Raw genomic sequence first — 27,326 nt, 5'->3', positions numbered from 1 at the left:
CACCAACTTTTCAATGTGCCGGGGGGTGCTCACTGCTCAACCCCCTGCTCTGCCCCAGGCCCTGCCCCCACTCCACCCCTTCCCCCAACGCCCTTGCCCCTTCCCCCGAATGTGCTGTGCCCTCCCTCCTCCCCCCTACCTCCCAGAGCCTCCTGCACATGCAAAACAGCTGATCACGGCAGGCGGGAGGCATAGGGTGGAGGGGGAGGCGCTAGGGGCTGGAGTGGGGGGAGTTGATGGGGGCTGCTGACATATTACTGTGGCTCTTTGGAAATGTACATTGGTAAATTCTGGCTCCTTCTCAGGCTCAGGGTGGCCACCCCTGGGCTAGATCCATGTGATGGCAAGGATAAGAGCTTGGATGGAAAATTCACACACAGGGCCTCTACTCCATATACTGTGAGTCTGATAAACTGGTTTAGCTGCATTTTTTGAAATACCACTCTAAACACCAGGAGTGATATCCTGGCCCCAATGAAATAAATGTCAAAACTCCTACTGACTTCAATGGGGTGACAATTTCTCCCCAAGATATTACATCTGCCCACGCCAGAGCTTAAAAAACCAATCACACTATGTAACAATACCTATTAAAAAGAAGAATGTTAACGCTCCCTCTAAGCACCCTTCCTGGGAGGGACATCAGCCTGGGACAGGGTTATAAACGGAACAGAGTCCAGCAGGGCAGCTGCTCTCACAAGCCCTGTCTCCAAATAGTTTATCATGGGAGGAACATCACCAATGAGACATGTCCACAGGCAGGGAAGACTCCTTCATTTTCTGCATCTCTTTTCTTGCTGCCTCCCCCCACCATATTCTGTTGATTGCATTCAAAGGAAAATATTCACCCTGCAGAGCTGAATCCGACAGACTGTTTCAGAGCAGCACAGGGCTGTACTGTATATCTGCAGTTACAGTACAGGGCTAGCAGGTCAGTTTGCTTTATGCATCAGCATGTTTCAGCTTGAAGTTGTTGAGAAAGGGAAGGTGGTAACAGGGGTCCTTGGCTCCCAATCAGGTCCTCAATAGACATATATCAAGTTCATATTGACATGACAGGAGAGAGCTAGGAGTGGGATAGCATGGGCTGCAGGTCAGGATTGAGGTGCACTGTCAAAGAAAGTAGTGGGGTCCCTGTATTGTACAACAAGTGCTAGAGATCAAGACTCAAATGCATCGCCAGAGCTGGGTGAGGGAAACTTGCACAGATCCTGACTAAAACAATCGCTAATAGTCAGACTTATAAATAACTGAAAGCAATATCCTCTGCAGGCGCACCCATGCAGCCTGGGCCACCCTGAGAGCAGAACAAAGGAATTCTGAGGTCCATAAAGAACAGGTTAGAAAGAGACCAACGTGGGGCTCTGCCATCAGTGTGCCATGAGTCTCTGGAGAATTCAGATGGATACTAAAGATGTGAGGGGCAGTTCCCTCATACTCAGAGATGTGTAGTCCAAGCACGATTAGTCTTTCCTCTTAGATATTCTCATACAGGGAATCAAAGGGTTCTTCCAGAGTTTCTTGCTGAGATTTCTACAATATGGTAAAAAGAAAAAAAGAAATGGAGGGAAATTATTCAAAAAGCCAGATTGATTCTTAAGAAGTATCCTCTGCAACTCTTTCCACTGGCAATGGCCACTAGTGATCCACAGAATGGAATTAACTCAGCCAGCGGAATGCTGCTGCCCCGGAGATGAACATTAATAACCCTGCTCCAGGCATAAAGGTGCTTCCTATTTTCCACTGCTCCAAAAAAGCAATTCACCTGGGAAGGGGGATTGATCTTGGTTATTCCAAAAGTAAAAAATAAATCAGTCTGGATTCTGTGAAAGAGGAATTCCCTGACCTTCCCAATTCTGTTTCTTCAATAGCTGAATCTTTTCTGCACCACTGTATCTTGCAAAGACAAGGCACCGACAGACACGGACATTTTAAGCACTGGGTCACATACTCCTGCTGTTGCTGTGAGCAAGGTTAGACAACTGAGTAGTTGAAATGCCAGTGGCTGCACGAAGCCCTGTCTACACTAGCAATTCCTCCGTGGCATCAGAGGGACACATTTTACAAAAAACGCCAACTGTAGACTCTCCAAAGGGCGCATGTACACCAGAGAACTGACCTATTCATTACTAGCTGAACTGGTGGATATTGCAGTGGTGCAGTGCACCCACACCAGCCTTCCAGTTATGGGTGCATTCATGCCCTGCATCCACATATGGCATTCTTTGCAAACACAGCCACTGTGCTGGCGGTAGCAACAGTGAGAGCGCTGGTCTAAATCAATCACTGGCATTTTATCATCACGTTGCCTAGGACTACTGTGAGCAGAATTACCGGAAAGGGTGGCAAAAATCACTGGCATCTACTCTCTACTAGCCCTCCCACTATTACTAGCATCGGTGAAACGGCACCATGGTGCTAGTGCCATGGTGCTAGTGCCATGGTGGGTGTATCTAAGAATCCTCAGTGTCTATGCAGCAACAGTGGCCAGCCTTGCTCAAAGCAAGTCTCGTCCTAATAGTAGCGCAAATACTTGTGGGGTATTGATTGTAATTTTATGTGTGGGCATGTGATGTGTTACAGGTGAGCTAAGAACTGCAGTGGCAGGCAGCACATCAAAATTCTCCAGCACAGGGAAGGCCATGGACCTTTTGGGCCAAATTTATCCTCACTGACTTTGATGGAATTACACCACAGATTAATCTGGCCCACCATGTTTATCATGACATTCCTGTTTTCAATCACTCTGTGTTCACTGCAGACAGAGGCTGGTGTGGGAGCTGCCTAATGCAAACCTTCCCATTCCATTCCTAACACTGCACCTGCTAGAGAACCTCCCCTCCATCCCTGTCCCCTCACACAGCTGAGTCTGGACACGGGGACACGTGGTAAGTGCAAGTGAGATTTTAAACATCACTACAATGCTCAGTTCTTTACTTTCTGAATGATGTGATCAGCTGAACACAAGGTATGAGGCTGCTTTTGACGGCAGGGTTGTAGAAGGCTCTTACCATTTCTTTCTTCTTTTTCTTCTTCTTCCCTGTTTTCCCACAGTCTTCATTTCTGTCTTCAACCCTGTCTGGCTGCGAGATGTTCATGTCTTGAGGCTACAAGAGACGTACCCACATCACTCAGTAACAGGTCACTTTGCCCTAGCATCCACTTTCCAAACACTCGCTCGCATGTGGCAGTACCAGGGTTCTGATAACGTGCTGAGTGCTCCATATTTAGTGAACAGAAACATCATGTGTACACGGTTGCTCAGATTGCCCAAAGAAGAATGGTCATGATTAAAGTCTAACAAAGAATGAATGGGATAAAAGGCCAGTTGGAATCTCCTGTGTTTCTGGTCTCCGAACACAAGAACAAGGGGCCTCTGATGAAATTGAAAGGTGCTAAAAATGTAAAAGTGAGAAAAGGAGATACCAATTGTGCACTGTGTGAAAAAGTCTGTGGAGCTCACTGCCACAAGATATCACCAAGGCTAAGAACTTGGCATGATTCCAAAGAGTACCAGACATTTCTATGGATAACTGGACTACTCAATGTTATAATAGTTAATATATTTTTAAAGTAAACAAGAGTTTTGGAAGGGATGTGACCACTCAGGCTTTGGGACATATGCCAACCCCTAACTATCTGGGGAGAGGAGGAAACTTTCCCATAACTGCCTACTGCAGGGTTTTTTCCTCTGAAGCTGCTGCTGCTGCTCATTGGAGACAAGATACTGGACTAGATGGACTATTGGTCTGATCCAATATAGCAACTCCTATTCAGGGCCGGCTTTAGGCCAATTCAACCAATTCCCCTGAATCGGGCTCCGCCCCTAAGAGGGCCCCGCGCCCAAGCCCTAGTACAGCGTACTGGCAAGAGCTGGTGCGCTGTACCGGGATGGCCCGGCTTCCCCAGGGGGCAATTTAAAGGGCCTGGGGCTCCCAGCAGGGGCTGGAGCCCCAGGCCCTTTAAATTGCCACCAGAGCCCCACTGCTGGAACCCTGGGGTAGGGCTGCAGGGCTCTGGGGGCTATTAAAAAAGTCCGGGCTCTGGCTGCTTCTACCGCCCAGTCCTTTAAATAGCCGCTGGAGCCCCGCCGCTTCCCCAGGGTTCCCGCAGCTATTTTAAGGGCCAGGGCGGTAGAAGAAGGGGAGCCCTGGGCCCTTTAAATAGCCCCCAGAGCCCTGGGGTAGCGGGGGGCTCAAGCTGCCTCCTCACACCTTCTCCTCACACCTTCTATGGGTCATCTTAATTATCACTTCAAAAGTTTTTTTCCTCCTGCTGATGATAGCTCATCTCAATTGATTAGACTCTTCCTGTTGGTATGCATACTTCCACCTTTTCATGTTCTCTGTATGTATAAATATCTCCTGTCTGTGTGTTCCATTCTATGCATCCGAAGAAGTGAGCTGTAGCCCACGAAAGCTTATGCTGAAATAAATTTGTTAGTCTCTAAGGTGCCATGAACTCCTGTTCTATTGGTACAAAAAATACATACTATGGCACATCCCTTAAATCAGAACTTTTTATAGGGAACCGGTTGCTAAGAAATGAAAGGCTTTTTTTTACATTTTTTTTTTAAGTCATCCCTGCCGGAGCCCCACCGAAAATGTTCGAACTGGGCCCCGCACTTCCTAAAGCCGGCCCTGCTCCTATTATGCCATGTTCCAAAGACAATATGCAGTTGGAGGGCCACACTCAGAGAAGCTGCTGAACTTGAATTAATATGCAAACTAGATACCATTAACTTAGGTTTGAACAGAGACTGGGAATGGCTCGGTCATTACACTAATTGAATCTATTTCCCCATGTTAAAGTATCCTTACAACTTCGTGTCAACTGTCCGAAATGGGCCATCTTGATTATCACTTCTAAAGTTTTTCTCCCCTGCTGATAATAGCTTCTCTTAATTAATTAGCCTCTTACAGTTGATATGGGTACTTCCACCTTTTCATGTTCTCTGTACATATAAATATCTTCTTACTGTATGTTCTATTCTATGCATCCAATGAAGTGGGCGGTAGCCCACAAAAGCTTATGCTCAAATAAATTTGTTGGTCTCTAAGGTGCCACAAGTACTCCTGTTCTTTTTGCTCATACAGACTAACACAGCTGCTACTCTGAAACACTCAGAGTTGCATCCGCTTATGCTAGCAGTGGATTCAGCCCCTAGGCACTGTCCACACTACACTTTTCAACTTGCCAAGAAGGTTCAAGCCTAAAAGGTTTCGTAAGACAACAGAATATGAATTAGAAATGCTTCTGTCACAGTAATAATTTTAACAACATTAAGGAGTCGGGGGGATGTTTTTTATAACTAAAAACTTTCCCTCCTATCTTTGCAACCCAAACAGACCAGTGCCAAGTTTAAGAACCGTGGTGAAGGTGTGTGTGGACACAGCACTTGGAATGCCCAGCAGATTCTGGACACCGAGTTCCAAAGAGTTTGGCAGTGGGAAACAATTGGCGTTAACTGGATTCTGAAGTTAGAAATGGATCAGGCTGGAGGTAGTTTGTAAACAAGAGCCCTTTCACTGTGCTAACATGATTTATTTTTGTTGTTCCTTTCTGTCCTTGTCCTTGTTGTTCTACTATTGTAGGTAATGTGAGACATTATTTACTTATTGGATCCTGGACACATAATATGCACAAGAAGCAGAAAGTGAAACCAGCTGGAAATGAGGCAAAACTCACCAAACCTTGTTTTACTCTCCAAATTGAGAGCAAAAGGTAATTGTGATGGGGTGGACAAACTTTATGTTGGAGAGAGATAGGGGTGCAGGAATAACTCTGGGCCCAGGAAGCCCCGCCCCAGCAGGCCTGCTGGGCATGCTCTGGTTGGAGGAGGGCCTTAAGAGAGAGTCTCTTCAGCACAACAGGCTGGTGGGTGGAGAGAGAGATGGGGTGCAGCCACTGTGATGGAGGCACTGTGCCAGGAAGGTATCTCAGGAGGAGAGTGGTTGCATGAAGCTGCGACTCCTTAGCTTGCAAAGGCCCATGGACCAAGTTACAGAGATAATGGCAAGCCATGACACACCCCAAGGAGGGACAGAGAGGTAGGAAGAGACCCAGGGAGGGGTGTTAACTGGATCACACAACATGACTGCCTTCCCTGTGGTGCCCAAGAGTGTCCTAGGTCAGAACCTGGTGAAGTGGGAGGGCCTGGGTTCTCCTACCCCTAACCACTAGGCAAGGCTGCCACCAGAGATTCTAACCGCTAGGCAGGGGTCCCACCCCGCTCATAATAATAAACAGCAACAACTGGGAAAAGTCATTGAATCCAAAGTGTTCGTAACCCCCCCACACCCCAAAACAACAAAACCAAACAAACCCACACAGTACAGGGAAACCTGCAGAGGAGTCCACCTAAGAGAGGCACACTCTCACTCTGAGAGTGCTCCAAAATGTCCCCTACCGTATAGGGCACAATTCTGCTCTGCTTTTATTAGCCCGTCACTTCTGTTAAGCAGCTGACTCTTGTTGATCTCTTGAGCAGGTGCTCCAGAAGCATTTCACTCAATATGGTTTTCATCTTGACAGTAAGGGGGAAACACAAATTATATATAGGGCTCAGAACACCCCGAGCCCAATGTCCAGGGCTGGCTGACCTGCACTCAGTGTAGGACCAGAATGCAGAGGATGCCAAACATGGCTGTACTTTCCCTTTCCCTGATCCCCACGGCTGTCAGGGGTTGCAGCAACCCTGGCAGAAGTTAGAGCAGTCTCAGAGCTGCTTTAAACTTTTGGCCCGTGGTAATTGCCCTGAGGGGGCTGTTATGCCAGTTGGGGATGGCTGGGTTCAGCAGTGTCCCAGCCATGCCCATATTCAAGGACTTCTCCATGCTGGACGACTCTTCAGCTGCCTGATCTTTGCACTGCCTGAGCAGTCCAAAAGGGCCATATTGGAGGCCAGGATCAGCCCATATTCCAAGAAGCCCTGGTCTGGTCTGCACACATGGAGGTTTCCACTGCCAGAAATTATCTCAAATCTCCCACCATGCCTCAGAGCAAATCTCACATCGCAGCCCCTATATCAGCCAGGCCTCCCCGAACTAATAATGTTTGACAAAAAACAACTGTTTAACCAGAGAGAAGAAAGATTCAACATGCATAAGCCCAGCCTAGGGGCAGGAAGAATCCAGCCTTTCCTTTTCTGGGTGGGAGGAGTGGAAGCAGCAGTTAGATTTACTGCCTTTGTACAGGCACAGCAGCTCTGTGGTGGTTTCTATGCCAGGCCCAATTTCAAAGGGAACCCCCAGCAGGACAGGGTCAGGATTACTTGAGAGGAGACTTACCGTAGCAGTGGGATTCTTCTCAAGCGACAAGCTGTTCGTGTTATCCTCAAGGACAGAATAGACCTCAGCTTGGTGGGATTCTAGGCACTAGAGCGGAGAGAGGAAAGAGGGCTTGTGTCACATCACAAACATGCAGTGCAGAGAGGTGAAAAAATGCAGTTGCCTGCTGTGATCAGGGATTGTCATCCATCCTAAATCTGAGTTCTGATGAACCTAAAGCCTGCGTCCCAAAGTCTGCAAAAGTCCTGGAAACCGCTTCATGCCCTAACTGCACAGGGCAGCCCCGTCCTTGTCGTGATTTTGAATCATGGAGACATGATGAGATTTTTTTCTCCCTAGGATATAAATCTAAGACAGCAGGGCCCCTCCCACCTGCCTCCATCTACTCCAAATTCTTCACATAGTGCAGAATAAGACCCTCCTCTATAGGGGACATTCACTGCTCAGTGGGACAGGAGGTGAACCTGCAAGCAAGATGAGCTCTGAATGGTACAATTTGGCACTAGTGTTCCAATCACAATCACGCTGGGCATTTGGCAATGGAAAGAGTGGCTGAGCTGATGTCCTGATGCCCAACAGCACAGCAAAAGGTGGGAACTTCATAGTCACTTATAACAGGGACAATTTGCATTTCTTTTTTAAACCGGGAACTATTTTTCCTCTTAGAATGCAGAAATAATATAGACACACACACACACACACACACACACACACACACACACACACACACACACACACAGAGTCTAGCTCACACATATACTCTAAATCACACTTACATACATACACCCACACACTCCCCCCTGAATCAGGGCTTAAATTCAGCCAGAGCTGTCCAGAGTGGAGCTCCGGTAAATATTTTCAAACCTCTGGGGGACTGTGAGCTGGCTCTGTGGCTGAAGCCTGGAGCCCAAGCCCCAACACAGGTGACCAACAGGGCAGAAGCCCTGAGCCCTAGGGCGCCTCGTGGGGCAGAAGCCCTGAGCCCTAGGGTGCCCCCCCATGAGGCTAAAGCCCTGAGACTCTCTGCCCCACAGCTGAAGCTGGAGACCTGAATGGGGGGAGGGCTGGGGGGGCCTCCGGGAAATACGCTATAAGAATTTAAGCTCTGCCCTGAATGCTCACATACAGGTACATGCAGAAACACACACACACACATCCTACACATGTGAGCATCTCCTTGTCCCTCAGATAATCGTGTCACTAGAGATGCATGTCAGATTGAATGATGCTCCAGATCTGCCCGGAGGATCTAATAAAACAATCAGGAGGACTTTTCTATGTGTATTTCAAGGATGACAGCAGGTTGCCAAGGTGGCTGTTTCTCTGGCAACAAGAAGATGGGAGGAGCTTAGGCAGGCAGGAGGGGCAGGTGCTCTTAGGGAGGATTGCAAAGTGAATGAGACTGTCATGTCTCCTAATACAGCAAGAGAAAAAACAAGTGACTGGGCTTGATCCTGGGAGGCGCTGAGCATCTATCACCCCATTCGTTTCCCTGGGAATTACAAGTGTTCAGGCTCAAAGTGATCATGATTTAAAGAAGAGCAGAATGTGTTGGGAGGGGGATGAACAGCCTGCCTAGGGGCCTTAAGACAGACGGGGCAGCCAAAATGAGTAGAGCATCATGTGGTTTCTACCCCCACTCGCCCCTTAAAAGAGGCAAACATTAACAGTTATTTCATCTGGCCACTCATTCGGAACATAGCCCCACACAGCACGCACACAGAGCTCTCCTCTCATCTTCCTTGCTCTCTGTTCCTTTCCTGCTGCTGGTCACAGAGAGTCTCTTACCCTGTGCATTTTTCTCCCAGCAACAACACAGTGGTGGATTAGCCATTGGGCCAACGGGGCCCATGCCCAGGGGCCCTAGCCAATTCGGGGGCACCTGGAAATATGGGTGCCCCCATGCCCCAACCCGTTCTACCCACCCAGTGCTCCTGTGGGGGAGTAGGGGAAGCCCCCGCTCCCTGGCAGGGGTCCCGGGCTGGCGGGGCAGGGCAAGCACCTGTGCCCCAACCACATTTCCCCAGCAGGAGCACCTGGCGGGCAGGGGAAGCCCTCATGCCATGACCCAGCTCCCTGTCAGGGGGGAGGACAATGGGGAGACTGCAGGCGGAAAAGGTGGAGAGAGGCCCCCCACTTACTCTGGCCCAGGGCCCCACAAACCCCTAATCCAACAGAGAAATCAGGCTGTGTGTGCTACGGTACGGTAACCAGCTCCAGCACAACACTAGCGTCTCATAGTGTATATGGGACCAAAGGAGGTGCTTCAGGCCCCACAACATTCCTTTTTACCCTGTCCTGTTAGATCAGCTAGATTCACACCCACAGGCACCTGGGAACAGGAGTGCAATCTGCACCCTTGGGTAGCTAGGCTGGAGGAGGCTTTCATCCCAGTGAATGGCACCTTTACTTTCTTGCCAGGGTTCCCTAGGAACCTCAGCAGCTAATGCTTCCCAAGAGACACTAAATGAGTGCATCCCCCAGGGAAATTAGCCATGCCACATTCTAAGATAATATCACTTATATTTTGGGGACCACCCCGGCCGGTTCCTAGCCCCTAATGGAGAAGGAGCAGTGTGGGGGGGTTGCACCATCAAGTCCACCAGCCCTTGCCAGGGGCACTTTCACAAAGCTGGGCCAGGGTTTAAAACACTGTTATTTTAAACTTCAGGTAGACACCTCAAACAAGGCAACATGACAGAACGTGTAATTAAGATGGAGCTGAGGATGCATGGCAACACTGACTGAGCGAGAACTGGATTGGAATTTTTTTTAACCTCCTTGCAGAAATCATCCACTTTTACAGAAAAACTCTCCATGTTTACTAAAAAGTTGAATTAAAAAGAAATTTCTGAAAGTAAAAGATTTATCAAATTAATTTCCCTTCCCCAAATTATTACACTGGTATTTCCAGCTGCTTTTTTTTAAAACCTCAGTTCCAAAAATTAAAAAACCAAACCAAACCCTACTGGCCTCATAAGAACCCGTGAAGTTTGAGCTAGAAAAGACCTAGTCCATCCTCCTGTCCACATCAGCATCTCACCTTTCTTGGCAGTGCATTAGCATTCCCTACAGTACATTCTCCAGATCTTTGTCCAGTCACAAATGATTCATGCAACTGAGCTTCCTTCTCTCCCCTTGTGAGACTTTTCCACTCCATTATAGATCTCATGCTCAGAAAAGGTTTCCTGATATTCAACCAATATTCTTCTCTGCTTTCACCCTTCTACTCCCTTCCACATTTGCCCTGCTGCCCATCTTAAGCAATTCCTCCCCCTCCTTGGGTAAACAGAGGCATTGCCACCACCAGGCTCGGGGAATGGAAACAGCTGCACTGGGCCAGTGTCAGGAGTGGTAAAAGGGTGTCAGTTTTATTCTGAACAGAAGGCAAAAGTTATAGAGAGGAGACGGCATAAGCAGATGCCTCGCCTCCTCGCCTCCTCGCCAACCCACTCTTTGGAATCAAATCCTTCCTTATACTGAAGGAATGGACTACATTGTCTCTCTCTTCCACCCCCTAGATCACCCTGTTTTTACATGGTGCCATGCTGGTGTACACATGGAGGTGCAGCAGTAGGCCACAGTGGGGATGAGGGTAATTCTGGTGGTACTCACAGTGTAGATGGAGCCAGATGGTTCTGAGCTTCCTGAAGGGGCTTGGGCTCCTGTGCTTAGGTCTGGGCATCTCTGGAGGACATCTGGGCATCTCCCAGGACACACCACCAACTTAGGACGAGACACTAAATGACAGATCTGTTGTAAACACATGACATTCCAAAATGTTAAATAAATGTTTGCATGCATCTTGTATTTAACACATGATCAATGATAACTAGTGAATCACATTTCTATAGCACTTTCATCACAAAAGACCACTTTGAAAACAGTGGGCTCGACCCTCCTCTCGCACCAGTGTAAACCAGTGAAAACAGCTGGGTTAAAATTGGTGTAAAACTGTGTGAACCAGACTCTGTGTTTAAACAAAAATCACTTCTACAATACAGACATCTCTGGGGTGGAGCTTGCACCTATTTAACAGCACATAGCAATGCTGTAGCACAAGAAATAAAGACAGCCCTACCCAGCTGCAACTCTAGGGGGAATGTTAGCAGTGCAGAATGCAATTACTCAAAATGGGACTTGGCCAAGAAACTGGTGCTAACATCACAACCCTTGAGAAGAGTACCAAGAGACCTTTTATTGGTCAGTAATACACCGAGGCATTGGTCCAATACTGACTTGAAGGAAGATGACTTCTTCTGGAATCACCAACACCATTTCCTTCAGCAAATGAGTTTTCCGTAGAGCTCTCCCATTCAACTACAGATCAAATCTAACCCTGCTTAGCTTGTGAGATCTGACAAGGTCATCACCCCCTCCCAGGTTGTGTATACGAAGGACAGAAATGTAAGGTGCAGCATAATACAAGGCAATATTAATTCACTTGATCCATGACTTTGTGGAGGGGTTTTCCTTTTGTGAAGGAGAGCGTCGTTCTAACAACATGGAGGAGGGAAACCAATACCACCACAAGCACTCTTCTGGCTGAGGAGAATTGTTAATAATGCAGAAAACGCAGAAGTATTTGAAAAGTATTTCTGTCCTGTATTTGGAAAGAAGCAGGATGACATCAGTCTCATATCACATGAGGATGATGAACTACTACTTTCCAATCCATTAGTAATTAGGGATAAACATTTAAATCTTCAAGCCTAGATAACTTGCGTTAAAAAATTCTATGGTGTTAAAAAAAAAAATCTGTGGGTCAACTCAAAATCTGGAGGTATCAGCCAGTCTTGAAATCCACCCCCACCCCCCCCGAGATATCTGGCTAAACTCTCTGGAGTAAGGGGAAGGAGCTTGTCCTCAGCCTTGGTGCTAGTGCAACCTGTGATTTGGTTAACTATTTTGGTTGTGATGTGGACACAGCATTTTTCCTGCTAAGGAGGAGGGGCACTGTCTGCATTTCACATCAATTCACAGTCACTACCTCTATGGGTATGTGTCCACAATGCAATTAAACACTCTCAGCTGGCCTGTGTCAGCTGACTTGGGCTTGCAGGGCTCAGGCTATGGGGCTGTTTAACTGTGGTGAAGACATTTGGGTTCAAGCTGGACCTTGGGCTCCGAGACTCTCTGGGCTCCAGTCCGAGCCCAAACGTCTGCACCACAATTAAACAGCTCCGTAGCCCGAGCCCTGTGAGCCTGAGACAGCTGACATGGACCAGCCGATGGTGTTTAGTTGCAGTATAGACAGAGCTTATGAGGTGAGGCCCCAGGGTAAGGAGGGGTCAGCAGGCCTGTAACTAGACAAACTAAAGCGGGGAGTCAATATAGATCTGAATGGGAGGTCTGGAATCACCTGTCAAGTCATGGCGTTTTAGTCAAAGAGAAGACAAAGCAAAAGGAGAAAGAAGCCTACCCGCTATTTATTTGAAATTCTACAATAATTTGCAAGTTGCCAATCAAATACCTACAAATATACACAAAACCCCTCATTTAGTTCTCATAAGGCACAAAACACAGAACAAATTGTGATTGAAAAACCCAGCATCAGCACTGCTTTGATACGTTTTGGGGGTTATTTTTTAAAAAAAGCAGGTTAGCGCCTTCTCCATATACACTATAAGGATGATAAGCTTCCATGCCCACTCCTATCCGGCATTCACAAGATTGATAGTTGTGGCTGTACCAAAAGTCCTGAGTGGCTGAACAATCTCCCAAGGGCCTGAAGTTCAGGCCAAAGGCCTGTAGTTTGGCAGGTGCGTGGGATAGAGAGTGATTAATCAGATTGGAGTCAGAGCCGCAGACCCAGAGTGAAAGGCAGTGATTTCACAGGGGCCTGGAACAAATTGGCAGCCTCACAGCACATGGTAGGCAAGAGCGACAGAGACATCATAGAGGCCTGAGCTAGGTGAGCACCCTGCCGAGGCACAGGGTGCAAGGCTGTAGTCTCACACAGGCTGCTCCCCAGCTTCAGGCCCCACAGGACACGGTGGGGTGGGGTGGGGGGAGAGATTGTGACTTTAGAGAGTTGCCAGCAATCACATTTTTGTTGTGAGACTCATGTTGGGTATTTTGACTTGAAGCCTCTTGTGATGTAGGGATGAACAGGAGCAACCTCACAAAGTTTTACCCTTTCCCAAAATGGCTACCATTTCCCATACCCCATTAGTGGGCCTGATGCCAGGCTGCTCTTAATTAAGATGGCTACTATTTCCCTACAGCCTGTGCAGGTGGCAGTCAGGTTGCCCCTAGAAAAGAGGGCCACCACCTCCCAGTTTCTCCAATGAGACTTAAAGTCAGGCTACATTTTAGCAAAGATGTGTGCTGTTAGGAGGCAGAGAGGGGCCATGCAAAGAGGAGGTGATTACGGGGCACAGGGAAGGACACTGGTAGGTGGGGTTGGGGTGCAGTAGGTGAATATAGGAGGACAAGGCAATCTAGAGAGCTAAGGAGGGAGAGTGGTAGCAGCAGAGGGACTGAGGGGAAAGTAAAGGAGACTGTGGGAGAAGCAGAGAGCAGGAAGGAACCTGAGATAAAATGATCGGGGAGGAATTGGAAAGATTGGGGAGGTGACTGGGGGGATGGATGCAGTGTTGCCATTTTATTGCAAGTCTCATGCTGTTTGGAGTTTTTCCAAAAGCCCCAGCTACTGAAGTCATGTGAATACACCACAATCTCAGCTTTCATTTAAAGAAAAAAAAAAGCAAACAAACAAACAAAAAAACTGGACGTGTCTAGCCCTCACAGGTGTAGAGAAAAACTCAGAAGTGTGAATACAAATGGCACAAAACATAGAAGACAAATAAAAAGAGTCCCAGCTTTATCATTTTTAGAAATCTCATTATCTAAGCCAATCTCACTTGAGGGAGCCTGACTCATTATTTTTGACTGTTTTGGGGCAGGCAATACTGGGATTAGGAAATTGTGACCAGAGAAAGGTAAGTGATGAGTGATGAGGAGAATAGAAGTAGGAAAGAATGACATCTCTCCCACCCCAAGATAGAGAGGAGAGAAAGTGAAGTCTCCTTCTTAGAAGGGAAGGGGGTGGGTCGCCAACCTTCCAGGATTGGCCCGGAGTCTCCAGGAATTAAAGATTAATCTTTAATTAAATATTATGCCATGTGATGGAACTTCCAGGAATATCTCCAACCAAAAATGGCAACCATTTGTGTGTGTGTGTGTGTGTGTGTGTGTGTGTGTGTGTGTGTGTGTGTGTGTGTGTGTGTGTGTGTGTGTGTGTGTGAGAGAGAGAGAGAGAGAGAGAGATATGAATTTTAGGTTGAATTTTCAACTTGAAATGATCTCATATATGGACTGTGACCAGGCAGCTTATCTAAAGCTTAAACTACATTGCCAACCCCAAGTGCTCAGAAAGATGAGACTGGTTTAAAAATCATGAGATTAAAAATAATAAAAATGTTGGTTCTTTTGGTTTCCACATTTTCAAACACCACAACCTTTGAGGCCTAGAAACTTACTTTTTAAAAAAAAAATGTGAAAGCTGAGAGTCTCTTGTAATCACATAACTCCAGGAGCGGAGGTTTTAAGCAAAGCACCGCATATTGCAAGATTCACAATAAAATCTGTGAATTAGCCACACTGGCATAATCAGAAGACAAATAAAAAAAATTAATCTATTTTTTCCCATCTCAAACCCATGATTTTTTGAGGGGGAAGGAGGTATCTCATGATATTTGAACCTTTGAGGTAGGTAGTACTGCAGAGTCCGGAGGCAGAGGAGCAGCCCCACAAGATAAAGAGGGTCAAACATACTTGCCTATGATGGAAAATGAAAAGCCTGACAATTTTCCTAAACGCTGATCCCTGAGCTCCCTCCTGCACTGACTTGGAGTCTGTGATGCTTGCCTACAGGGGAGTTATTCCAGAATAGCTATTCCTGATTAACACCATGTGTGGATGCTCTTATTCCAGAATGAGTGCCTTACTCCAAATTAGCTTAATCCATTTTGGAGTCATACTTTACCTTATTCTGGATTAATTTTCATGTGTAGACAAACTTTAAAAGGCACAGCACAGAGCTCTCAGCCTTCCCAGTGCTCTGGGGACTGGAAAGGCTGCGGGCCTCCTGGAAAGCTGCCCGTCATGTCCTGAATGCTATGCAAAGCTGCATGGTACAGTCCTGCCTCTGCCATGCCCCTCCCTCTACCAACCCCATGCCAGCATGGCCTCCACACCAGGAGTTGTGAGGGTGTCCTTGGACGACGTGCGTAGCTGTCTTCTGCAGTTCCTGCCCTGGGGAAATCCTGCCCTGACTGGAACCGAGACTGTTAGTGTCCCTTTAGTCATTCCAGTCCCTTTACTGGGCTAAAGGAGGGGAGAGGTTCTCACCCTGATTTCTCTCTCCTATTAATGTCTAATAATTGTAATTTTTTAAAATCAGAAAAATAATCTGTCTCTGACTGCATTATGACAAGAGTGGTGCTCCAGGATTCAAGAGCTGTTGCCTTGGCAGCCTGTCTTGGCCAGCTCTTCATTCCTCCTCTAATTTATTTGATGCCATGTTCATAAGAGCTCACGAATAAGAACATAAGAAAAGCCATACTGCATCAGACCAATGGTCCATCTAGCCCAGCATCCTGTCTTCCGACAGTGGCCAGTGCCAGGTGCTTCAGAGGGAATGAACCAAACAAGCCAATAATCAAGTGATCCATCCCCTGTCGCCCATTCCCAGCTTCCGATGGTCAGAGACTAGGACACACAGAGAAGGGGTTGCATCCTTGACCATCTTGGCTAATAGCTGTTGATGGATCTATCGTACATGAATGTATCTAATTATTTTTTGAACCGAGTTATAGTTTTGGCCTTTACAACATCCCCTGGCAACAAGTTCTACAGGTTGACTGTGTTGTGTGAAAAAGTTCTTCCTTTTGTTTGTTTTAAACCTGCCACCTATTAACTTCTTTGGGTGATCCCTGATTCTCACGTTATGTGCAGGGCCGCCCAGAGGGAGGGGCAAAGGGGGCAATTTGCCCCGGGCCCCGGGCTCCGCAGGGGCCCCCAAGAGAAGAGCGGAGGCTCCTGCCTCCGCCCCTCTCCGGGAGCCTCAGCGCATCAAGCGCCGAGTCTCCGCCGGGTCCCCTGAGCCCCGCCCCGATCCGAGCCGCGTGGTGAGGGGGCGGGGCTGGGAGCTCCAATGGGGCCTGAGCCCCGCCCCGCTCAGAGCGGCGTGAGGAGGGGGCGGGGCAGCTGCCTCCGCTCGGCGTAGAGCTCACAGCCCCGCCCCCTCACCACGCGGCTCTGAGCGGGACGGAGCTCAGGCCCCGCCGGAGACGCACTCGGGTAAGAGGCCAGGGCCGGGGCCGGGGCCTGGGCCGGGGGGGCGGGGGGGAAGCGGGACCTGCCGCCGCCGCCGCCGCCACCGCCGCCGCCGCCGAAGCGCAGCCCGGTCTTCGGCGGCGGGGGGCCCCTTCTGTTCCGGGACCCGCCGCCGAAGTGCCCCGAAGGCCCGCGGCGGGGACCCCCCCCGCCACCGAATTACCGCCGAAGACCGGGCTGCGCTTCGGCGGCGGGTCCCGCTTCGGCGGTAATTCGGCGGCGGGGGGGCTCCCGCCGCGGGTCTTCGGGGCACTTCGGCGGCGGGTCCCGGAACGGAAGGGCCCCCCACCGCCGAAGACCCCGGGCCCCCGGAATCCTCTGGACGGCCCTGGTTATGTGAAGGAGTAAATAACACTTTCTCTACACCATTCATGATTTTATAGATCTCTATCTTATTCCCCCTTCAGTCATCTCTTTTCCAAGCTGAAAAGTCCCAGTCTTTTTAATCTCGTCTCATATGGAAGCTGTTCCATACCCCTAATAATTTTTGTTGACCTTCTCTGTACCTTTTCCATTTCTAATACATCTTTTTTAAGATGGGGCGACCAGAACTATATGCAGTATTCAGGGTGTCAGTGTACAATGGATTTATATAAGGGCATTATGATATTTGCTTTCTTATGATCTACCCCATTTCTAATGGTTCCTAACATTCTGTTTGCTTTTTTGACTCCAGCTGCACATTGAGTGGATGTTTTCAGAGAATTATCCACAGTGACTCCAAGATCTCTTGCTTGAGTGATAACAGCTAGTTTAGACCCCATCATTTTGTATGTATGATTTGGATTATGCTTTCCAATATGCATTACTTTGCATTATGAACATTGAATTGCAGCTTCCAGTTTGTTGCTCAGTCACCCAGTTTAGTGTGATCCCTTTGTAACTCTTCACAGTCTGCTTTGGATTTAACCATCTTGAGTAATTTTGTATCATCTGCAAATTTTGCCACCTCACCATTTACCCTTTTTCCAGATCATTTATAAATACACTGAACAGCACTGGTCCCAGTACCGATCCCTGGGGGACACTGCTATTTACCTCTCTCCATTCTGAAAACCAAACGTTTATTCCTACCCTTTGTTTCCCATCTTTTAACCAGTTACTGATCCAGCAGAGAACCTTCCCTCTTATCCCATGACTGCCTATTTAAGAGCCTTTGGTGAGGGAAATTGTCAAAGTCTTTCTGAAAGTCCAAGTACACTACACCCACTAAATCATCTTAGTCCACCCCCTCAAAGTTTATAATAGATTGGTGAGGCATGATTTCCCTTTACAAAAGCCATGTTGACTCTTCCCCAACAAATCATGTTCATCTATGTGTCTGACAATTCTGTTCTTTACTATTGTTTCAACCAGTTGGCCTCGTACTGAAGTTAGACTTACCGGCCTGCAATTGCCAGGATCACCTCTGGAGATTCTGTTTAAAAATTGGCATCACATTAGCTATCCTCCACATTAGCTATTGGTACAGAAGCTGATTTAAGTGATAGGTTACATACCACATTAGTAGTTCAGCAATTTCTTGAGTTCCTTCAGAACTCTTGGGTGAATATCAGAGAAGGGCATGCCTAGTAATTAATGTGGGGCAGGAAGGCTGGGTCCCCAACCAACCAGCATTCAGAGCCAGGGTCCAGAAGGTTAAGAGCCAAGGGTCATATACTAGGAATCACAGGTGCCGGCTTCCAAGTTTCCCCGGGGGTGCTCAACCCCCACTCCACCCCAGGTCCTGCCCCATCTCCACCCCTTCACCCAAACCCCACTCCTGCCCCACCCCGCCTCTTCCTGCCCCCACTCCACCTCAGGTCCTGCCCCATCTCCACCCCTTTACCCAAACCCCACCCTCACCCCGCCCTGCCTTTTCCTGCCCCCACTCCACCTCAGGTCCTGCCCCCACTCCACCCCTTCGCCTAAGCCCTGTAAACTGGAGCACTCACAGAGTTGGTGCCTATGCCAGGAATCATGCTGTGTAAGGAAACCAGGAGGTCAGGACCAGGAGACAAGAGCAGGTAGTACAGGGGGAGGCAACCCAAAGCAGGGTGGAGACCAGTTGTACCAGCAAGTTCCTGTTCCTCCTTCTGGTTTAAGTAGGGAGAGTAGGCCAATCAGGAGGCCCAGCATTCTATCAATTGGGGCTCAGAGTGGAGCCTCCTAGATGAGCTGGGCTTCAAGGACAGCCAGGTCTAGCTAATCCCAGCAAGCTGATAAATGGAGGGTTGGCGAATGATGACCTCCCTGTAGACCTGGGTTCAGGACTTGGGTCATGACACTATAGTTATAAATGCCACAGAAAAGTCCATAAGGAAATTAATAATTCATCTGAAGAGCAGTGTTTGAGTGGTGGCAGTAAATAAGGCATAGGGCCACACCTTGAACAATGCAGAGAAACCAAAATATTGAATAGTTGCTCATTAAGTAAGTACTGTCCATCCTGTGCTGAGATGAGGCAGAGGTCCAATGGAAAAAATAGTGTGTAATCATGTAACTAAAGATGCTATCATAAGGCACACACATAAGTGGCCCAACTCAAGGATGCATAGGAAAACTTAATTTTGGCATTTCCTAAATTTTAATTGCTTGACTTTGCAACATTAATAATGATTTTACTAATAGGTTTTTGTATGTAACATCCCATGTTTTTAAAAATAGCAAAGTGGAAAACCAGAAATTGATACCCACACGGTTTATCAGAAAAACTGGAAATAGTAAGTCCACAGCACAGATCTTTGCTGCTTGAGTTAGCGGTGGCATTAAATGCAGTAGTAGATTGCCATCCCCTATGTAGAACAGCCACCAGAGGTGGATGAAACACACACTTTGCCAGTGGATTACATAGATATTTGCTGGCAGCAGAGGAATGTTGAGATCCAGGAATCCTAGGTTTCATTCTAGGTTCTGGAGAGTAATGTGCTCCAATGAGCACAGACTCTTATGCCCCTGCTTCCCCTAGACCTGACCCCTTTTTCTGCCCTGACCCCACTAGTCTATTCCTGTCCCGGCCCTGACTCCTCTCCCCTTGCTCCACATCCCAGTTTCCTCCTGTTCCCAGCTCTTCATCCTAGTCCCAGTCTTCTCCTTGGAGTTCCACTCTTCCCTGACCTTAGCTGCCAGTCCCAGTCTCCTTCCCCGGGCTTCTCATCTCAGTTTCCCCTCATTCTCTTTGCCCCAGTCTCCTTGCCCAACACGTTCCTGTATCCCACCCCCTGCCCCACAGTGTCCCTTGTCCATTCTGTTTCCTCTACTGCACACCTTCCCCAGGGGTCTAGCTCCTGCCCTTCTGCATTCCAGACTGGCTGCTTCTTCACCACACTGCCTGGGCACCAGTATGGAGAGATAGCTCAGTGGTTTGAGCATTGGCCTACTAAACCCAGGGTTGTGAGTTCAATCCCTTGAGGAAGCCACTTAGGGATCATCTAGGACAAAAAATTGGTCCTACTAGTGAAGGCAGGGGCAGGGCCGGCTCCAGACCCCAGTGTGCCAAGCAGTCATGCCTGCGGGAGGTCCACCGGAGCCCCGGGACGAGCGAACCTGCCGCAGACATGACTGCGGAGGGTCCCCTCTTCCCACGGCTCCGCTCGAGCTCCCGCAGGCATGACTGCGGCGGGTGCACTGGTCCCGCGGCTCGGACGGAGCTCCCGCAGGCATGCCTGCAGATGCTCCACCGGAGCCGCGGGACCACGGGACGGTCCGCAGGCACTTCTGCCCCGGCCGCGGGACTGGGGAAGGGTGAGGCGAGCGGCACGGCGCGCCGCCCTGCTTGGGGCGGCGGATTTTCTAGAGCCACCCCTGGGCAGGGGGCTGGACTCAATGACCTTTCGAGGTCCCTTCCAGTTCTAGAAGATTGGTATATCTCCAATTATTACCTTTATTACCTAGCATTGGGACCATAGAAGAGAGAGTTTTTGGGCTCTGAGTTCCTGCACCTGGTGACACAGCCACCCTCAGCTGCTGTGAGAAGTGATTGCAGGGGCAGTCCTGCTCTGCCTGGCAGCCCTGGGCTACAGCACTCTCAGTTGCTCTTTGGGGATAGTGCACACACAATCTGGTTGACACAAGGAGCTTTTAACATGAACAAAACAATATATTTACCCTTTATCTTGTTCTCTGATATGGCTGAACCATTTTTACTGAAACTTAAAAAAACCCAACAGTCTGAGGTAGACTTTCAGCATGGAAAATTTCAGTCCAAACACTTAAAGTTTGGTAAAGTTACTAACTACTGAAAACAGGGTCTTATAATGGGAAGTGTCAAGAAACCTTAGCTACAGGCATCGTTACCAGCTCCGCCTGTAATACTTATCTTAGGACTTGCCTTTCTCTTCCACAGCAGCAGAGCTGTTTCAGTGATGCTCAGTATGGTGAGGATAGTAGTAAGAGCGATGAGAAATTTCCACATGCCCGGGGAGGGCTCTCTGTACCCTGTGTCTGTGAGGAGGAAGGCAAACGATTCATGGCATGAGTGGAGATGAGAACCACTGTTCATTTTTACCCCCAAGTTTTCCATTCAATAGCTGTCAGAGGGCTAAAACTCACAAGCAGAGCTGAAGAACATATCTTTTAATATATGTTTTCTTTTAAATCACATCCTGGGTGAATGTGAAAGGTCTCAAAACAAAGACTGATAGTGATGGGCAGAATCAGGTACAGGTAGGTCCTTGCAAGCTTTCCCAATGCCTCCAACTTTGCCACTGTACCTCACGCCTGACACCTCACCTTCTGCTGCTCCAGTCCTGAACCCATCCCCACCCCCTCCACACACACACATTCAGTACAAGACTCTGTGGGAGAAGTAGACTGGGGAAGACATGGGTCGTACGGTGGAGTGCAGGAAACAGGGACATATGACAGATGAGGATAAGCAGGGCGTGGCAAAGCCACGAAAGGGCCTTGAAAGTGAGGGCTAAAAGAATGAGTTTGATATGGTATAAGCCAGGGAGCCAGTGGAGAGATCCAAAGAGGAGGTTATGTGATCAGAACAGCAGGCAAAGAAGATGATATTTGCAGTTGCATTTTGTACGGATTAGAGTAAGGTGGCACTCCTAGCCGACATAGCTATGTTGGCAACACTTTGTAGTGTAAACCAGGCCTTAGCCTCTCTGTGCCTCCATTTCCCCATCTGTAAGATGGGGATAATGCTATTTACCTCCTTTGTAAAACACTTTGACATCTGTGGATGAAAAGTGCTACCCAAGTGCTAGGTATTACTAGTTTCTACCTTGTTTTGAGGTAAAGAAAAAAAGGGCCAAAAAAAATCACCCCTTTATGGGGAAACTCCAGTCAGATTTTGCCCTTCAAACCTCTTCTTCTGATCTCTCATTGGCTAGGTGAGGCGCAGTGGGAGCTTACCTCTAACAAGGATGAATACCCCATTTCCTGTTTCTGTTTTGCGTCTCCAACTGGCCTTGCAGTAGTAGGTGCCAGTAGCAGCGGGGTTTTCTGGTGTCCCAACTGTATGTGGGTAATCCTTCTCTGTTGTCTGGTTTGTCTGTCCAGTGGGGATTGTTTCAGATACGGAATGATTGTTGATGGTGACTATCTTGCCTTCTGAGTTCACCCAGTAATAATGGATTGTGAAGGTGATGTATTCATTCATGTAGGGGTAGCTGACCAGGCACGTCATAGATACATTTTCATTGGCAAAAGCGACCTGGATCAGGGGGGTTTGTTTTACTGAGACTTTCTGTCCACCAACCTGCCGTCCTAGACAATAGGAGATAATCTTTAGCATTTATATAACAACACCTCCAAACACATACTTGCTCTCTCTCTCACACACACACAATTAGATGCATTATCATGGGGGTTGCACCCAGCTTTGCAGCATCCAGGATTGGCTATTGTCAGAGACAGGATGATACTGGACTACATGGACCACTCGTATGTTTTGGCAAGGCAACTCCTGTGTAGTCTGTACAGTCCATTAGATAAATATTTTGTGGTTTTAGATACACTTGCAATCCCAGAAGAAGTGGGTATTCACCCACGAAAGCTCATGCTGCAAAACGTCAGTTAGTCTATAAGGTGCCACAGGATTCTTTGCTGCTTTTACAGATCCAGACTAACACGGCTACCCCTCTGATACTTGCAATCCCAGGCTTCTGCTTTTTCTTTGTGAGTTCTTCTCTAAAACTCTAGCATGCTGAAAGGGGGATGAAGGGAGGAAGTGGACTGATTACTCAGCATGTGAGAATATGTTATGGCTGACAAAAGTGGTAATTAACTCTGGTTTGATGTTTTTATAAAACCTCCTCTAAAATCCCATGCCTTTGTGTCAGTGTGCAAATGTGTGTGTCAGTGTAACTGTGTATTTGGGTACATGGGGTGTTAGAGTGAGGAAGGAAATTGCACACACTGTGCATGCCAGTATTGAGACCGTGAAAAATATTAAGAGGATGCAGCTTCACCACTCAAAACTTTTGCCACTCTAAACAGCAAAGCAAAGGGCGAGTCAGCACATAAGGTACAGGAACTATTGGCGGAACTGTGAAGACCTGAAGTAGCCATGCATGATAATATCTCTTTAAGAGAGAGGCGAAATAGTTCCCATGATTGTTGTCAGGCAATTAGAAGGATATCTGCTTCTGCAATTCACCAAGTGGTGATATATAGGAAGTTACAACAGAGGCTGCAGAAGCAAAGAGGAGATGCTGCCTCTAGGCTTGTTCCCTTTTTTGTTTAGCATAAAGAACAAAAAAGCGCAAGGGGAACACCATATATTGTGAAAATGCCGATAGAAAGCCCATTTCACAGGGTATATGCCCCCGTCCCTTTGACATCACGAGTCAAGTTCCAAACCCTAGACAACCTTTGATCTGTTTATGTTAGCACTTGCAATTCCCATCTCAAAGCATCTGACATAATAATGAATAGAGAACAATAGGAGCGGAGGAGTAGCAAAAGCATTTTAAAAGTTATCAGAAAATCATCAGAGCAACTCCAGCCAACTGCTTTTTTTCCATTTGCCAGTGGAGCTAATTTCTGTCACTGTTCCCATGATAAGTGTGGGGGCAGGAGAGACCTCAGTCACCACTGTACTTGGACTCTATGGATAGATCAACTTGAAATTGGCCCCTCAAGATTCAGGACAGCTGCTGCCCTTTCCTCTACAGACAAATTACATCATCTTTCAAACTACCTGACCTTTACTGGCCTAGAAAGAGATGAGGCGTTGTGAATCCCAGTGCTCTTCCCTCATTAGGACAGTGGGTCAGAATCTTATGGACAAGTCTCTCTATACAACAGGAATTTTGATTCTTTCAGTGATACATGAATTGAAGGCCAGAGATATAAAGAGAAAGGTGGCATGGTCATCTTTCCTGGTTTTGATGGGATTCTCTGAAATCTTGCATTCTACAAACAGGGTCACTGCGGAACACTAAAAGAGCCCCATAATGTAATCTGAGCTTAGTGTGACATCATCATGTTATGACACCGTATTGTGACCCGAATATCACAATTACCTAACAACCACATTTCAGAAGTGACAACCCAAAATGAAAGGAGCTAAATACAAACTGTTGAGAAGAGTTCTGGGGTGGGGTGACAGAGGGAGAACATGGTCATGGTCTACAAACAACTTCAAGGTAATCATGCCAATGAAAGAAAGGCCTCTGCACATGACATAACAAGGAGTGATAGGCTGAAGTTACAGAAAAGTTTAGGTTACAGCACTGGGAACAGTTTTTAACCATAAAAGAGGGATGTAGTGAGGGATCATCCAAAATGCAGTGGTGGTATGGGAGGACCAATGATCTGAGTGGTCTCTGGCCCCACTCTCGAGTCTAGGGCATGATCATTCGTCATCCTCATCTTCAGTTCACCCTGTATAACAATGCCAAGGTTTACATGAACCTGGCTTTCACACAAGCCATTACAAAGTACCACTGTCACAATGCAGGGCCAACACCAATACCTATTCTCCTGTTAATCCCTGGAGCCATTAGCTTGAGAAGAACTTGCTGCAGAGGACCTGAACCATTTAATGTAGGTTACATGGCACTACTTCCATATTCCCCCTCCCTTCTGGATTTTCTTTATGAGTTCTTAAAAGACAGAATGTTTAAAAGACAGAAATAGCAGGAATGTGCAAGTTCCTAGAGGGGGCTCTCTGGACATTAACAAAAGACACCAGCTGAAAAAATGCCATAATGTGACCAAATGAGAGCATAAACAAAAGGAACAAAAAGCACTTTTTACCTCCACGCTGAAGGAGCCAGAGAAGAAGGAAGATGGCGTTTAGACCGGAGGCCATGATAGGGTCAAAGGCTGTAAGAAAACAACCAGATCTGACACGCCAACGGACGAGAGATGGTTTTGGTCAGGTATCTCCACAATTGAGATGTCGTTTCTCCCTTCCCTTTTGCAAGGGAAGAGGCGGGGAGGCAGCGGGGTGGGAAACACAATGCAACAGGCAGGCTGTTCCTGGTAGACACAGCTGCCTTCTGCTTTTCGGCTGGACTCCTCCCTGCCTCTGGGGTTGTTGTTAACTGCTAGGCTAGTGTTACGTCAGTCAATTGATGGCCACACTATATATAACCCTCGGCTTGCTAGGATTGTGTGTTGGCTGGAGCAGGTGATGGGGAAGCAGAGTGTGCTTTGCATGCTGGATGGAGCATTGGCAATACATAGGAAGGCAGATGTCGCTGTGGATGTACTATGTATTGTCTTTACAGGTCATGTTATTGATTTTGAGGGGTTGCGTTAGTGAGATTTGCTCTTAAGCACCCTTTATTTTAGTAACATACTGTGCCCAACCCTGCACAGGTGCAAAAAAGGAATGAGTCTCCCTCCCAAGTTGAGCACCCATACAGGGAGCAGGCCCAGTAGCAATCACTGTACTCCCCCGAGTACAAAGATTTCTCCTGGGTAGCACTTAGTGCCCTTGACAGATGGGGAGGGGGGGGAAGCAATGACCTAACATACTCTTCAAGGCTGGTGCAGCAGCTGCACTCCTCCAGGGGAGATTTGGTTCAGATTAGCCAGAATGAAGGCCCCTTTCCCCCCACCCCATGAGCTGAAAGGAGCTGCACTGGGCTGGTCTCAGCTGGAAATCACTCTTTAGCGGTCTTACAGCTGAGCAGCAAGGACAATCAAGAGTGGTAACAAGGCACTTGGGGCCCATTTGGTATTTCTGATATGCAGGCATGGATTGGGCAGCACCAGCCCTGTTCAGATGTGGGGTCAGAGTGACAGCGTCTGTCCAGCCTGAAGCAAGTCCTGAGATTGTTGGTTGGGGAGGGAGTGTGACACCTCCTCATGGAAGAACTTTGCTGCCCCAACTGAATAGCAGTGGCTTTCTGTTATCTTTATCCTCACGGTACCCCGCGTACCTTTGCGTATTCCAGTGTTGATGTGTTTCTGGAGGATAGTGTATGCTTCTTCTGTCTATGATGTGTTTTAACTCTGATCAGCATTTATGGATTTCAGGAATTCAGAGTGACGAGTAAATTAAGTAGAGTGGGTTTGTGGGGTGAGAATTATCTGGGGGATTTAGAGGCACTCCGGGCCAGAAATAAATTCCTTGCTGCAATTTGCTATGGTACAGCTTTCTGAAAACAAATGGCTTTGAAATGACTACCAGCAGCTAATAACTGCAAGGTAACACTCTATTCCTTCTAGCACCAGAGGAGCCTGAACCTTTGAATGTTATACTCAAGTTCAATTTGCTTCTGGAATTTTGGACTAGGCTGTAAAAGCAGCAATGAGTCCTGTGGCACCTTATAGACTAACAAACATATTGGAGCATGAGCTTTTGTGAGTGAATACCCACTTGGTCGGATGCATGTGGGTATTCACCCACGAAAGCTCATGCTCCAATACGTCTGTTAGTCTATAAGGTGCCACAGGATTCTTTGCTGCTTTTACAGATCCAGACTAACACGGCTACCCCTCTGATACTGGACTAGGCTGTAGCCCTGGAGATTTAAATGTGTGTGGGGGGGGAAATAGGGGATTCTTGTGCTTTTGTATCAGGCCAGTGGTGGTTGGGAGGTTATTCAGTATGGTTCCCCCTAAACCTCCTGTGGAGCCCGCTTAGGAAGGCTCTGCTAACAGAAGATTGTACCCAGACAGCACAATCCAAAACTTCTAAGTGCTGAGTAATGTTGTTAGCATCAATGACACGTGAAGCTCTGTAGGTAACAGAGCAGCAGCCATGTTAGTCTGTATCTGCAAAAAGAACAGGAGTACTTGTGGCACCTTAGAGACTAACAAACTTCCTGCTGGTAATAGCTCACCTTAACTGATCACTCTCGTTATAGTGTGTATGGCAACACTCATTGTTTCATGTTCTCTGTGTGTATATATATCTTCCTACTGTATTTTCCACTGCATGCATCTGATGAAGTGGGCTGTAGCTCACGAAAGCTTATGCCCCAATAAATCTGTTAGTCTCTAAGGTGCCACAAGTACTCCTGTTCTTTTTTTCTGTAGGTAAAATACTCTTCAGAGCGTGAGCTGGCCAGCTGTAGTGTGATTAGGAAGCACCACTCTTCCCCCAGCCCCTGTGGTACAGCATTACAGATTGGCCAGCTACATTATGGGTTTGTTTTTCCTCTGAAGCATCAGGTATCAGACACGTCCTGAAACACAACCCAGGACTGGCCCAATGGTCCAGACTGATATGGCGCTGTTTCTGTGCATAGCTCTAATGGATCCAGGATTGTTGGAATGACAGGGGCCTGCTGTCCCCACAGTAAA

General features: G+C 47.7%; 1 protein-coding gene across 1 annotated transcript; it reads right to left on the bottom strand.

Annotated features, from left to right (window-relative positions):
* Positions 1-210: 210 nt before the first annotated feature.
* Positions 211-25,071, bottom strand: NFAM1 (NFAT activating protein with ITAM motif 1). Its single transcript, XM_044979437.1, has 7 exons — positions 24,825-25,071; positions 21,975-22,328; positions 20,941-21,053; positions 10,905-11,102; positions 7,290-7,376; positions 3,012-3,107; positions 211-1,533 (listed from the first exon to the last, which is right to left on the bottom strand). Exons 1-7 carry the CDS (start codon positions 24,877-24,879, stop codon positions 1,477-1,479), a joined length of 960 nt encoding a protein of 319 aa, XP_044835372.1. The 5' UTR covers positions 24,880-25,071; the 3' UTR covers positions 211-1,476.
* Positions 25,072-27,326: the final 2,255 nt, after the last annotated feature.

The sequence above is a fragment of the Mauremys mutica genome, chromosome 1, assembly GCF_020497125.1.
Source record: "Mauremys mutica isolate MM-2020 ecotype Southern chromosome 1, ASM2049712v1, whole genome shotgun sequence".
Lineage (NCBI taxonomy): Eukaryota > Metazoa > Chordata > Testudines > Geoemydidae > Mauremys > Mauremys mutica.
Note: the sequence above shows the minus strand (reverse complement) of the source record. Positions and strands in the feature narration are given on the sequence as shown.